General features: G+C 46.1%; 4 protein-coding genes across 4 annotated transcripts in view; 3 read left to right on the top strand and 1 right to left on the bottom strand.

Moving 5' to 3' along the window:
- The first annotated feature begins 35 nt into the window (after positions 1–35).
- Mad1 (Mitotic arrest-deficient 1) lies at positions 36–2,745 on the top strand. Its single transcript, XM_017252621.3, has 4 exons — positions 36–295; positions 349–1,394; positions 1,457–2,268; positions 2,321–2,745. The coding sequence occupies exons 1-4, from the start codon at positions 169–171 to the stop codon at positions 2,526–2,528; spliced, it is 2,193 nt and encodes a 730-aa protein (XP_017108110.2). The 5' UTR covers positions 36–168; the 3' UTR covers positions 2,529–2,745.
- Cog6 (conserved oligomeric Golgi complex subunit 6) lies at positions 2,662–4,914 on the bottom strand. The gene is made up of 4 exons (XM_017252622.3): positions 4,758–4,914; positions 4,078–4,709; positions 3,801–4,021; positions 2,662–3,739 (listed from the first exon to the last, which is right to left on the bottom strand). The coding sequence occupies exons 1-4, from the start codon at positions 4,845–4,847 to the stop codon at positions 2,790–2,792; spliced, it is 1,893 nt and encodes a 630-aa protein (XP_017108111.1). The 5' UTR covers positions 4,848–4,914; the 3' UTR covers positions 2,662–2,789.
- Positions 4,915–4,922: 8 nt separating this feature from the next.
- Positions 4,923–7,667, top strand: LOC108132989 (SAP30-binding protein). The gene is made up of 4 exons (XM_017252626.3): positions 4,923–5,133; positions 5,197–5,939; positions 5,994–6,700; positions 7,339–7,667. Exons 1-3 carry the CDS (start codon positions 5,041–5,043, stop codon positions 6,121–6,123), a joined length of 966 nt encoding a protein of 321 aa, XP_017108115.2. The 5' UTR covers positions 4,923–5,040; the 3' UTR covers positions 6,124–6,700; positions 7,339–7,667.
- The window catches only part of Pkn (serine/threonine-protein kinase N), a 30,282-nt gene continuing 24,112 nt past the window's right edge, over positions 7,573–13,742 (top strand). Inside the window, exon 1 of the mRNA XM_017252544.3 lies at positions 7,573–7,711. Coding sequence (XP_017108033.2) covers positions 7,691–7,711 — 21 coding nt within the window. The 5' untranslated portion in view covers positions 7,573–7,690. The remainder of the gene's footprint in view (positions 7,712–13,742) is intronic.

Here is a 13,742-nt window from a genome sequence, read left to right as displayed (position 1 = left end):
TGCCACATAACTGTCTTTTCAAGGCTGCCACATTTTTTAGCAAACAAAGAGTGTCGGTTTCTGGCAAATCTGGCCACACTGACGCTTACAAGAAATCACCAAAAGCCGAAACCGAAAAATTTTCATAAACACATATTTTAGAACTATTTCAACAAAACTTAAGCTAAGATGGACGAAATACGCAGCAGCATGGACAACATGATGGCGCAGTTCAACGACAGCGTCACCCACTCAGCACCAAAGAAACTTCTCTTCAACCGGCTGTCTACATCTTTCACCGATGACTTTATTGCTTGTAAGTATTTTTGCATTTTTATTTGAGTAGAAAGTGGCAAGAATTACTTACAGCACCAAAGAAGCGACGCATGGACACGTCCGACAACAATCTGAACAGTACCGGGTCCTTAAATAGCTCCTTGAACAGCTCCCTGGGTCCGTGGCAGAACAGCCAACTGCGCGCCGATATAATCGAACTGAAGGCCAGGAACAGTAAGTTGCAGCGCGACTTGGAGCGCCAGTTGAAGGAACACTGCCGGGCCATGGCGGTGGCCGAGAGCAAAAGCACCGCCTTGAAGCAGCAGTGCGACATAACCAGCAAGAATATGCTGGAAATGGAGAGGAATTTAATGATAATGCGAAAGCGAGAAGGGGCGCTAAAAGAAGAGGCCAGCAATGCCAGAGCAGAGCTGGCGGAGCTAAAAATGAAGTTTGAGAACTCGGTAGATATGCTACAAAAGGAAAAGTCACAGCAGGAGGAGGACGCCCGCGACGTTCAGATGTGCATCAATAACGACCTGGCCGAGTATCGTCGGATGGCTCATCGTGCGGATCTCGAACTGCAGGCCACGCGCTCTGAACTGGAGCGGCTCCGTCGTCGACATGACGAGTTCAAGGAACGGGTTGCCAGGCACGAAGAACTGCGTAGCGACTTTGAGAAGCAAACCCAACGCCTGAATGAAGCCAACGAACGCATCAAGGAGTTGGAGTTCGAAATTCAGTCGTACAATGACTGGAAGGAGGTCACTAAAGCATCGCAGGAACGCTTGGCCAGTATTCCCGAGTTGCAGGCAGAGGTGGATCGACTGCGTCAACACAACAAGCACCTGAACACGCTCATTGGAGACAAGTTGCTACTTGAGGAGCAGGTGCATGACTACAAGACGCGATTGGACAAAGAGGAGGGCGCTCGAGCGGAGGCGGTGTCCCTGCAGGTCAAGCTCTCGCATGTCGAGCAAGAACTCAAGGAGTGGGTTAAGGTGGCCCAGGACCACTGCCTGGCGAATACCTTGGTGAGTCCGTTGGCCCTACGGTCGCGCATCGAGCAACTGTTGCAAGAGGACATAGTGCACGTTGCTGAAAAGACAACCTCCGAATCCGACACCAAGCACTTGCAGGTAGGCTTCATAAACATATTATTTTTCTTAATTTTGTTGCTTAAAATATACTTCCCTTATAGACCACAGTGCGTGAAATGGAGCAAAAGTGTAGCGTCTACATGAAGAACATCGAAGAACTCAATATGGGCCTGAAACGCCACAAGAACTTCAAGGAGCGACTGCAGCGCAAGCTGATTACTGTGTCCAAGGAGCGCGACTTTTACAAGCAGATGGTGGAGAACTTTGACAAGGATCTGACCATGAGCAACACGAGCATGGCGGACATGACGCAGGACATGCAGGTGCGCTACCGCATGGAGGTCCTAGAACGCACCGTCACCGCCTACAAGGATATGTGTGCTACACTGGAACGTGAGATTCAGGCCATGCGCCAACATGAGCAGCTGGCTGAACCGTCCAGCGAGGGCTACGACAGTGTCAAGAAGGAGTTGGACACACTGCGGCTGGAGAACGATCGGCTCCGCAGGCGCAAGGAGGAAATGGAGCTGGAGCTTATGCACCGTTGTCTGCGCGGCGACTTTAACATAAAGGACTACAAGGTGGTGCATTTTACGGAGAATCCGGCCGCCGAAGCTTACGAATCCGCCAAGAATATAATGGAAAAACTGCAGGCGGAGATCGAGCGCTTGAAGCGGCGCAACAAGAAGCTGGAGGACGATCAGGATCAGCGACTGAACGAGACCACCAGCACTGGAGGCATGACAATGAACTTTAAAGAGTTCAATCAGCTGCGGGCGGAGCTGGAGTCGGCGAACGGTAAGATGCGCAAGATGAAGGAGTGCTTCAAAGCGGCCACCACCGAGTTCCGCGATGTATGCTACATGCTATTGGGCTATAGGATCGACCGCATCGGAGCTAATAGCAATTATCGGTAGGTTTTAACGACTTGCTCTAGTCCTGTTATTAATGTTTTCCTTTTGTAGCCTTTCCAGTATGTATGCTGAAAGTCCGGAGGACTACCTGGACGTCACCCTCAACGAATCGAACTGCTTGGCTCTGCTCGAGTCTCCGTATTCCCGGACTCTGAGTCCAGCTATTGACCAGCAGCTGGCCACCAATAACTCATTCCCTGCGTTCTTTTCCTCCCTCACTCTGGAGCTCTTCCAGCGCCAAACAGTAACCATTACTTAGACCTCCTAGATGATAGTGATTGCATGAGGTTCGGCCACCTCACTGGCCAGTGGCCACCTCATAGACTGTATACGTGTGAAAGCAAAAACATTAATTTACTTTCCTGGCAAGGATTAGTCCTTTTTTTTAAAACTAAGTGGATGCTAAAAACTTTTAATTGAAACATCTCAGACAGGAAAATCGGCTTTTGATTAAAATATATAGATTTATAGACATACACAGATAAATAAGACTATTTAGAATCGGAATGGGGTATATATATTAAGTTGAAGTCAAGATGTGAGACACTTGCTCTGGCGTCCTGTGGAGCAACTGGTCGGGGTGCTCGAATCCGTTGGCAGGATCGTGAACTCGATCGTAGATCTGCTTGTAGATAGCCACGATTACATTGAAAGATCGCTTTTGGACGGTGGCCCGATGACTGCTCGACATGATGAGCTGCACCTGCGGCAAGAGCAGCACGTCGGGTAGCTCCAGAAAGGCGTCCATCTTGGACATGAATATTTTCAGCAGGTTCGTTTCAATCTTGGACTGATTGCTCTGCAGGATGGCGTAGATGGGGCCCAGATTCAAATTGGCCACCAGCGAGGAGGCCTGCTCAGAGGTCAGGGTGTCTAGTTGGGCGTCCGACTGGGCCTGCAGCCGTTCCACGCGCTCGTCCATGTATTCGTAAACCGCCAACGAGCTCTGCATGTGATGGAGGCAGTTCAGGAGGTACACCCCCATATCCACGGTGGGCAAATGAGCCGCACTTTCCTGGACAGATTGCAGCAGCGGGTCGATTACGCAGCTCACTATCTTGGTAATATCCGCCTGCCGGCCATCCACCATTGTGGCCACCGATAAGATCTCCTTGAGAATGTTCAGCAAACGTGCCACACTTGGTGGCGGAACTAGATCTCGTTGGGGAGGTTCCAAGGCCAGGCCAGATCCTCCCGACGGCCGCTGCAGAACGCTACGCACCTGAGCTGCCAGGGCGCCCAAGTAGATCTGCTCACTGTTCTTTTGCAGCTCCACCAGACACTCCTCCAGGCTGCCACCCTGGACCACTTGACGCATTATCTGCTGATAGAAGCGGAGCAAGTTCGAAATGGTGAATAGAACAATGGTGTCCTTTTCAGCCTGGAGGATGGTTTCCACGCGCACTTTCAGTGGATGGCACACACCATCGGCTATGTAGCCCAGGGCGCTTTGAAGCTGGTCCGAGATATCTGAAGGGTTAAGGAATCAATTAGTAATGAGGCTCATAACAGGTTGGACCATTTAAGTTACCCTGCTTGTCGCACTTTTTGAAAAGCAACGACAGGTTCTCCTTTTCCGTGGGAATGCTTTGGTGCAGCCAGGCAAACATGTCTCCAATGTAGCGCTTGGGATCATGGGCATGCAGCTCTATGGGCTTGGGATTGCCGCCAGGTCCGCCTTCGGTGAGAGCCTCAATGAATTGGCGCACTAGAACAGCTCTTCTGGCAATGGCATACTCATCGATTACGTATCTGAAATGTCCTTCTTTTAAAATAATTCCAAAAACCTAAACTATTAAAGGACCAACTTGAAGAGAACTGGACGATCCTGCAGCCGGCTCATGGCCTCTACAATCAGCGGTCCGATCTCGTTGTTCTCCAGACTGCGGCAGTGGTTCTGGGTCCAGCGATAGAGTCTTTCCAGAGCACCCTCCTGATGCAAAGTCATCTCCTCCATGATGTCCAAAGCAGCTGTCTGGTAGCCACACTGCATCAGCAGCCGGCAATCGGCGTGGATGCTCTGGACCCGGTCCAGAACCTTGAAGAAGTCGGCGACTATTGGCGCATCCTTGGCAGCGCCGTAGAGCAGCTGGTGTTCCGGCCCACTCAACTGAAAGCGCGCCAAAAAGGCCTGGGCTATTTGCTGATGGACCTCCAACCGGTCCCGTTCTTGTTGCATAGTATTGGTCTGATCGATCAGATCCTTGGTCAGGGCCTTTGAGGTCTCCAGGTCCGATTTCATGGTCTCCACTGACGTGGCCATCTTGTCCAGATCATCGCACACGGCGTCCAGCGACAGCTTTACCTCACGGAAAGCCTTCAGAAAGTTCTCATTGATGCCCACGGAACGGTGCTCGATCTGGCTTCGGAGATTCCTGCGGTTTTGGATGGTGTTTTCCGTAAAGAAGCTGGACAGCCCGCTGAGGGCATCCAGAGTGTCCTAAAAACACGAGATTAGAGACTTTCTGTAGGATCGGCAGGCGCTTACCTTGTCCGACTCCAGACGAGCCTCCAGGATCTTGTTGACCCGCTTCTGGATCCTGTCCTGATCCTCCAGTTTTTCCTTCGTGGAGCTCATCTTGAATAAATAAATTTATGGTCACACTAAACAGCTGACAAAAAATACTAAAGTTGGTAGGAGGCTAAAAATACTAGAAATTAGACACTGCATCCCTGGTCATCATCACAAAACAAAGCAAAGTCGAATTAGTTAAAAATTTAGAAAATCTTAAATAAACTCCTTTAGTAAATCTAACCAGCAAGTCACGACCATGGCCGCGTTGGCCAGTTTGACCGCCCAGTACACCGACTCAGAAAATGAAGGCGAGGCCAGTCCGGATTCCCAAAACTCAACGGCGTCCCAGGTGAGAAGTCAAAAAACTACAAATTATAGAATATATGTAATTAATGCTACATGTATCTTGTAGGTAATCATTCCGAAGCGGCCATCGCCAACTCCCACAAAACAGGATCCCGAAACTAAGCGCCAAGAAAAAAAGAAAAGGAAGCGGGCCAAGAAAGTCCGCAGGCTGGTGAGCTACCAGGATGACACCCTTATTTCAGACGAGGAAGAAGACAAGGCTGCAGCCCAATCCAGCGAGGAGGAGTCAAGCAGCGATTCGGAAAGCGACAGTTCCGGTTCCAGGAGTGAGGACAGCTCAAAGGCAAAGGACAAGAGCAATGCTGGTAACGGAACCCGGGATGGAGATGATGTCATGGAGGTGGATGAGGAGTCGGCAGACTTTCCCACTGACGAACGAACTGCTGAGAGCTATGAGAAGGATCCGAAATATGCCAAGTACAAGTTTCAATTACCGCCAGAGCCGAAGGGCAAACCGCCACCAGAACTAGTGGCCAAGATCACCAAAATGTACACAAAGATGCGGCAGACGAATATGGACATGAACCGCGTGATCCAAGACCGCAAGGAGTTCCGCAACCCCAGCATCTACGACAAACTGATTAGCTTTTGTGACATTAACGAGTTTGGCACCAACTATCCTCCGGAGATCTATGACCCTCTACAGTGGGGCGAGGAGTCCTACTATGAGGCTCTTGCCGCCGTTCAAAAGACAGAAATGGTTAAAAGACAGAAGGATCGCAAGGATATGGACAAGGTTGAACAGGTCACGGCTTTGGCCAGGAAAGTCGAAGAGGAAGCCAAAAAGCGGTAAGATTAGTTATTTTCAGAATCTTCGTTGTTTAATTGGTTTCTTTTTTCCAGGAAATCTAAGTGGGATCAGCCAGCTCCGTCCACTAAGCCTACTCTGCCTGCTCTGACCACCACGGTCACGGGCACCAAGGGCACGGTTATCTCCGCCTTCGGTTCGCTCCCCAAGAAACCAACCGCTTAGTCAGTTATTCAATAAATTTATAATTTTAAAACTAGGCTTGTTATTATACATTTGTACGACCAATTAAGGAGATCTTGGAGCTCTAAGGATCTTAAGTTTAGATCCTCTCCAGGTATAGATTTTCCTGCCAGAAGCGAACTCAGTCTGGCAGCACTTGTTTTTTGGCCATCTGGTAGCATGAAGCGAAGACACAAACCATAAACACTTGAAAAAAGTGAAATAAAATATGTCAATGGATTCTAAAAATATGAATTAGGGCGAAATAATCACATTTCCTATTGCTACAGTTTTAAAGATGCTAATTCTAAAGTCTGCAAGACTCGTTTTCATAAAAATCCTATAGCAAAGTCGATATCACGATAAGATATACCATTTTCATAAATCGAAATCGATATATCGATACTCAAGCTCTAAAAATAGCTGGCAACTCTGTTTCGAACGTCCGTGTGCTGAGTCTTTTTCCGCTTAAAATCGCAATAAATAAAAATAAAAACAAAGCAGTGCCTACTTATTGCAAGCAGACGGATTGCACAAGCAATTAAAGTCCCAACCTGGCGTTATGATTTGAAAATATAGCGTACGTCCGTAATCAATTGCAGCGTTAAAGTTGGAGAAGACAACGCAGCAGCAGCAGAAGAATTTTAGATCTGAGTGTGGATGTGTGTGTGCGTGCGAACGATATAACCAGACGAAGAAGATGCCGTGGATATGTCGGAGAGTTTTTTGTGTTGAATTTTTGTTTAAACAATCTTGGCCGTGTTGTTAATTCAAGGTGCATATTGCGGATGTGGCCATTTGCGATGCAACCGGTATTTCGGTGTCTCTCTCTCTCTCTGCCTCTTCTTTGGGCCGCGGATTGTTGCTGAAGCGTATGGGGAGAGGGAGGGAGGGGGTAGAAAAGGAAGAGCAGAAGAAGATAGTTTCCATGGGAGATCCGAGTGCATTGTCTCTGGAATATGCATAATATTTAGCAACAATAAAGGCAACCGGGGAGGAAGGGGAAGCTACAGCCAGGGCAGCTCTTTGTTCCACAATTGTAATGGTCTGTCTGTCTCTGTGTCACTCGCTCGCTCTCACCTTTGGGGAGCAGCCACTTGTTGGTGTGTTTACGTGTGTCTGCCTGCCTGTATGTGTGTGTGTGTGTGTGTGTGCTGCCCTGCCCAAAACAACAGAATTCTATTCATTTTGTTTTTGTTTTTTTTTTTTCGGCCGCAGGAAATCAAATGAGAGCGCACTTAATAAAGAAGATAAAAAAAAAGCAGTCCGGCATCAGGTGTTAAAGTGTTAAACAATTCCAATCGCACACACAACGGCACACCACTAGTTTGTTCGAAGGAAAAGTAAACAAAAAAAAAAAGAGAAAAAAAAAAAGAAAAACAACTCGTACGCGTGTGCCAAGTGTGTGTTTTATGTTTGTGACTGTGTGGACTTGTGCGGCGCCAATAAAATCCAAAATAACCAAAAACTGACGACTAAAAGACCCAAAAAAAAAAAAAACAATATCACCAATAGCTAGCAGCTAGCAGCAAGGGCATCGAGTGATTCAGCTGGACGAACTAAATAAACCATGTCGGATTCGTATTATCAGGTGAGTGAGCACCCGCAGCCGGTCAAATCGGCCTGGTTATTACTTTTCATATCAGACCCCATACATACCTATCTTGCAGTACAGTGGCAGTACTTCCCTATAGTTGGCTTTCCTTTCTGACGCACCTGTTGCACACCAGGAATTTCCGCTCCAGCTGACGGAAACCACTTGTGGGTCATCTCTCAGCCACCCCCCTCCCCCCCCAGTGGCCAACATGACATCACTTTTGTGCACAAATCGCGTTCCACATTCAAATTCCGCTCGCCAAGTGCCAATTGGCTTAAGTGCGTGACCCGGGTGTCTAAAAATAGACCCCTGCGGTCAAATATTTGTTCGGAATTGTATGATTGCCCCCCCTAAAAAAGGGGCAATTAAGAACTGCATTGATTCACAGGCAGTGGCCACTAGCTCTGCCATTATTGCAATTACCCTGCACTTTGATTACAGGGTATTTAACGGTTGTGGCTATAAATAGCCCTGTCTGTGGACCTTATCGCCCAGCCCCCTTATCTCTGGCAGTTATATGAAGCTTCTGTAACAACAGCATCCATCACGTATGTAGTTCTCCGGCCGATAAGTGACTCAACGCGAAAACCATTCAACACATTTATAGAACCATTCAGAAGACTTTATAAAGGGGGTAGTAGGGTGTAGTAGGGTGGTTGTTCGAATAATAGGCTACTAAGCTCAAGAACCGATCTTGGCCAGAAAACCAGATTCCCGAAGGAGGAGCATTCAGCAGCTCCTACTTACATACTTTTGCCATTTACGGTGGTGCACCTGAGAGTAGCTTCTTTTTTTTTTTTTTGAAAGAAAACCGGTTTGGAACCATCTCGATGGTGAACGCTATTCTAGAGTTGCCCACCAGAACAGGGTCAGCCAGTTGGCTGGGAAAATTGGGTAGAATGGGGCATGGTAACTGACTTTTTGGAGAATCCTGGCTAATCTTCCCTAGCCATGTTTCCAGTGGCTCTCCTGGCAAACACACTTGGCTGGCTGGCTAAGACGGTTGGTCTCGTCAAGTGTCACGTGTCGGGCCTCTTGGATTATTGTGTGGCCATATCTTGGCCCCTGACAGCCTGTCAGAACAAACAAAGGGCCCCCCACACACAGGGAAGGGAGGTTCTTAAGCCTGTTTTGTTTATCTGCCGTCGAGAGATAATATTCCTTGGCCAAGAATGCCAATTAAAGGTTCATCTTGTTGACAGTCTCGATTTTCGCGAAAAGTTTTCCACAGCCACTCGGAAGCAGGGGATGCATTTCATTAAATTCAATTTGTATCTATCAAGTGGCAAGTGCTCTCTAGCCTGATATGGAGGCTGATAAGCTATCACCCCCCTGGGTCCTACTTGTCGTGATTTGTTTATGTAAATTTTCACTAGCTGCGCAAAAAAAAATAAAAAAATAGCTTTTATTTCATTAAAACGCTGATGGGGTTTTGGTCTTGAGTCCCTAGTGGCGGATAGTAGGGCTCTACAGATTATTTTGTTTGCTTTTCATCATTGTCGTTGATGTTGTTGTTGATGTTTTCTTATCAATTCGACCCTCGGAGCTGCTCCGACTGGCTTACATAAATTGAGCAATTAAATGTTGCAAAATATTCATGGCTGTTAGTTGTAGTTTTCCTCTTCCAGGCAAAGTTTTCCACCGCCGGGGGGAGAAAGAAAGTACTGAGGGGCATTGAAAATCATTTAATTAACTTGCCGTGCTCGTGGTCGTTGTTGGTGTTGTTGTTGGGGTTATATCACAAGCCCCTCGCTGCATTTGACCAAGTTAATTCATAGCTCGTTATTGTTTGTCGGCCTCACCCTGCCCCTGCCCCTGCCCCACCATTTAATTGCAGCAATTGATGAGTTCAATTGCGCAAATTATGGCGCTGACTACTGGCTACTGTGGCTGCCTCCTGCCCTCCCTGCCAGATCGATATGAATCCACCTGATTGGATTGAGGCCTTTTTGTTTATGGCCCTCACCTCCAACAGGTAGGATTACTGGCCAAAAGAATGTCTACTAATGCCAGTGCTTTTCGGGTGCTAATACGAACGGGTTTTTCCCCTTGAACTCAAAACTGGAAAACTCGGCATTCGAATTCGGCACATGCAGGTGTCCCCAATTACAGTGGATTCTCGAAATTGGGACAAAGTTAGTTAGCCAGCCAGCCGGGTTCTGGCCTGGCCTGGACAGGCCACCTCGTTTGGCTTGCAAATGATGTTGTGCCACAGAAACTAGTTGGGTGGTTGCCTGGTTGTGGAAGTAGAACTGGCACTGGCCAAGGAATGCGATGGAATATGGTGCACCTTCTGCCATTTTCTGCCAGCTTGCCACATTTGAACTTGCCACTCGAAGGTGCAGCAACAGCTGGCTTGTGTTGTTTGTTTGTTTGTTTGCTCGGATGTTGGATGTTGGCCTGTTTGACTTTGTGGCCCGATCATTTCCATCCAATTTTCCTATTGCTGGGACGGCTTTTGCGGTAACATTGATTTCTGTATAATTTTTGTAATTTTCACTTTCACTCCAAGACCAAAAAAAAAAAAAAACAAGAAAGGAAAGCTAACTTCGGGCGGAGCCGAAGTTTATATACCCTTGCAGTTAAAACCGGATATATATCGCAAACATCGGATATAGTTGGCCGATCCTTATGGGAATAGGAATATATAATCCAATTTATTACAATACAAAATCTAAAAAAAGTCCCAAACTTCTATCTTCAAAAATACGAAAGTTGATATTTCTACCAAATACCATTTCCGATCGTTCAGTTATATGGCAGCTATGGGATATAGTCGGCCGATCCTAATGAAATTTGGTAGGTTGGATCAACTGACCAAGAATTAAATCTGTACTAAGTTCCAGCTTTCTATCTTCAAAAACACGAAAGTTGGGTCATTTCCGATCGTTCAGTTATATGGCAGCTATAGGATATAGTCGGCCGATCCTTATGAAATTTGGCATGACGTAATGTTTTGCCAAAAATAGCTCACATGTCAAATTTGAACTCTCTAACTCTAAAAACACCAAAGTTATACCATTTCCGATCAATCAGTTATATGGCAGCTATAGGATATAGTCGGCCGATCCGGGCCGTTCCGACTTATATACTGCGTGCAAAGGAAAGAAGGGTGTGTGCAAAGTTTCAAGACGATAGCTTTAAAACTGAGAGACTAGTTCGCGTAGAAACAGACAGACGGACAGACAGACGGACAGACGGACAGACGGACAGACGGACAGACGGACAGACGGACAGACGGACATGCTCATATCAACTCAGGAGGTGATCCTGATCAAGAATATATATACTTTATAGGGTCGGAGATGTCTCCTTCACTGCGTTGCACACTTTTGACCAAAATTATAATACCCTCTGCAAGGGTATAAAAACAAAAAAAAAAGTCCAAATGGCAAACCAAAGCCAGTGCCAGTGCCACTGCGGCTATTGGCCATAAAGCATTTTTCAATCAAATTAACAGCATGTTAATGGCATATGTGAGTGGGAAAGAGAGGAGGATATGGGGGTAAGAGATGCACTGAAAAAAATTAAATAAGAAAGGACTAGAAAACACTAAATTATTAACTTTATGATTATTGCTCTGTATCCTTAGTTAAAGGATATCTCTTATTAAATTTATTTATTTAATTACTACAAAGTCTTATTATTTTCTCTCTGTGTAGAGAAAGAGGCGAAGCGTGCCAAGCTGGAGTGCAATTGTTTGGCAAACACCTGCAATAGCTCTCGCCTGCATTCCCTCTTCTCACCCATCTCTCTCTCTTAAGCTTAGTACCCCTCTCTTACTCTCTCTCTCTCGGTGCCAATTTTTCCCAGCTCTAAGCTGGCTTCCTCAAACAGCTTCAGTTGTTGTTATTATTAAGTTTTTTGTTGTTGTTGTAGTTTTTGTATTTTTTTTTCTCATTCAATCGCTGCAAGTGTTGTTGACCGCTGCCGTGTTGGAGCTGCCGCCCCTGGCGCTGCTCTCAAAATGCCGTTGTTCGTTGATTGAATGCAGCAGCAGCAACAGCAACAACAACAAACAACAACAAACAAACAACAAACAAACAACAAAGCTGCCAAAGCTTCTCCATATTAGAGATGAGTAAATACCTAGTTTTTAGACAAACGGGAAATCTGCTTGGGGAAGTCAATAGGGGGTATCGATAGGGTGTCGGTAAATAAATATTTAGTTTCAAATAGTGACTAATGAAATATAAATAGATTTTATAATCAGATTAGAGGTATTTTTATATCAACAAATAGTTAAGATAATTTGGTAAAGAAGGTAATTAACAAATAAAATAACGATAGTTTTCCCTATTTCCCTAGTTCTCTCTATCATCCCTAATCCCTAATCCCCCATCCCTAACACGTATGAGTGTGTGGAGTCCGTGTTAATCACATTACGTGTGCTGCGGCTAATGCCTCTCCGATTCTGTGGGAATTGCTCTGATTTTTTGTTGCTGTTGCACCTTCCCGAGCTCTTAATGCAATTAGGCAGAGGAGTTAGTTGCGGTTCACTTGCATCTTGTTTTTTTTTTGCAACAAATTCTGCTCTTCGACATCTTTGAGCTTTCCCACCGATTTGTCTCTGGGGACTCTGAACCAAGACCTAACTGTAATAAAAATTCCATTAATTTAACGGCTGCAAAGTAAGATATTTTAATTAGATTTTTGGGGATACTACTAGATATACTTCAGCTGGGGTTGGTGTTTATATTCTTCCCAGTTGCTGAGTTGAGATGCAAATGAGCGTCGACACCCCGCCTAGCAGAGAGCTTCAAGATGTCTTGAAGCCAGCCAGTCGGAACTGTGGAGGGGCACCTTCCTCTTTGACGTCGGCCGACACTGAAGGGCCCGGCTCTTTTTTCCCTCCCCCCCTCGATTCCCCTTTGCTTCCCGTTTCTGGTTTGGCTAAAAACGATTCTTCTTGACTGCCATTGTTGCCACTGGGGTGTCATTGTTGCAAGCTACAGGTGGACGCCGTGAAAGATGACTTCAGATATTACGAAAGGATTTTAAAGATACTTTTCTAAACTTATAGCTTATACTACTAGATGAGTTAGTAGGGTTTAGTTGGCTTGAGTCTATCACTAGTCAATTTAAGGAATGTCTACTGTACCATCCTGTTTCTGCTGTTGCTGCATGTTACTGTTGCAGACGACAACGATGACTTCCCACAGCCACATCGATGCGACAGTGCCCAGGGAGTCAGAGCCAAAGTTAAAGCTAAGCGACAACCAGAGTTTTCCCTTTCGTTACGTGACAGCGCCCAACAGCAACAACAACAACAACAACTAAAGTAACAAAAAACAAGTGAAACAATCACACGGCTCGAGGCGCACAATCCTACAGATACATATAGAGCTGCAGATACATCTCTGCATCATGAGGCACGGATGTGGCAGAGACAATCAGCATATCTTTCCATTTCGCATTGTTCTTGGCTCGGTTTCCCTTAATAATGACATAATTGACAAGCCCCCCTATTTTCCACTTGAATGCGGAAAAAACTTTCCCGAAAATAAAACTTTAAATCTATTTTTTGATCAAAAATTGCATAATATTTTGAGGGAAATAGCAAGTTATTCTAAGGGTATACCACTTTCATTATAAACCTTATAGTATCGACACTTTTCCTTTTTTTTCGGGGAGGGTGGGGTAGAGATCTGAGGAGCCTGAGGAGAGGCATGTGTAATTATGATGAAACTGGCTGACTTGGCTCGTTGGCTGGGCAACTTTTTTTTGGGCGCTGCTTTCGAGGCAGGCGAGTGCGTGGCAGGCAGTGTTTTGGGTTTGTCAACCTCTTTGGCGTGGGTTGGGCCAACTTTATTTTTTCAGTTATGGCCATGACGCATTCGACGGTTTAATTGCCGCTGTTTTCGGTTTCGTTTTCGCTTTTCCGAGCCAGCTCTTATCAGTCGTTGCACTTGGCATTCGAAATGGCAACATCCGGACATCCGGTATCTGGAAGAGTACTTGCTGGTATCGACTCGGAAACCCTTTCTTTGGAAAAACGACATTCAATAGGTCAGTTGGGTGAGTC

The sequence above is a fragment of the Drosophila bipectinata genome, chromosome 2R, assembly GCF_030179905.1.
Source record: "Drosophila bipectinata strain 14024-0381.07 chromosome 2R, DbipHiC1v2, whole genome shotgun sequence".
NCBI classification, from domain to species: domain Eukaryota; kingdom Metazoa; phylum Arthropoda; class Insecta; order Diptera; family Drosophilidae; genus Drosophila; species Drosophila bipectinata.
Note: the sequence above shows the minus strand (reverse complement) of the source record. Positions and strands in the feature narration are given on the sequence as shown.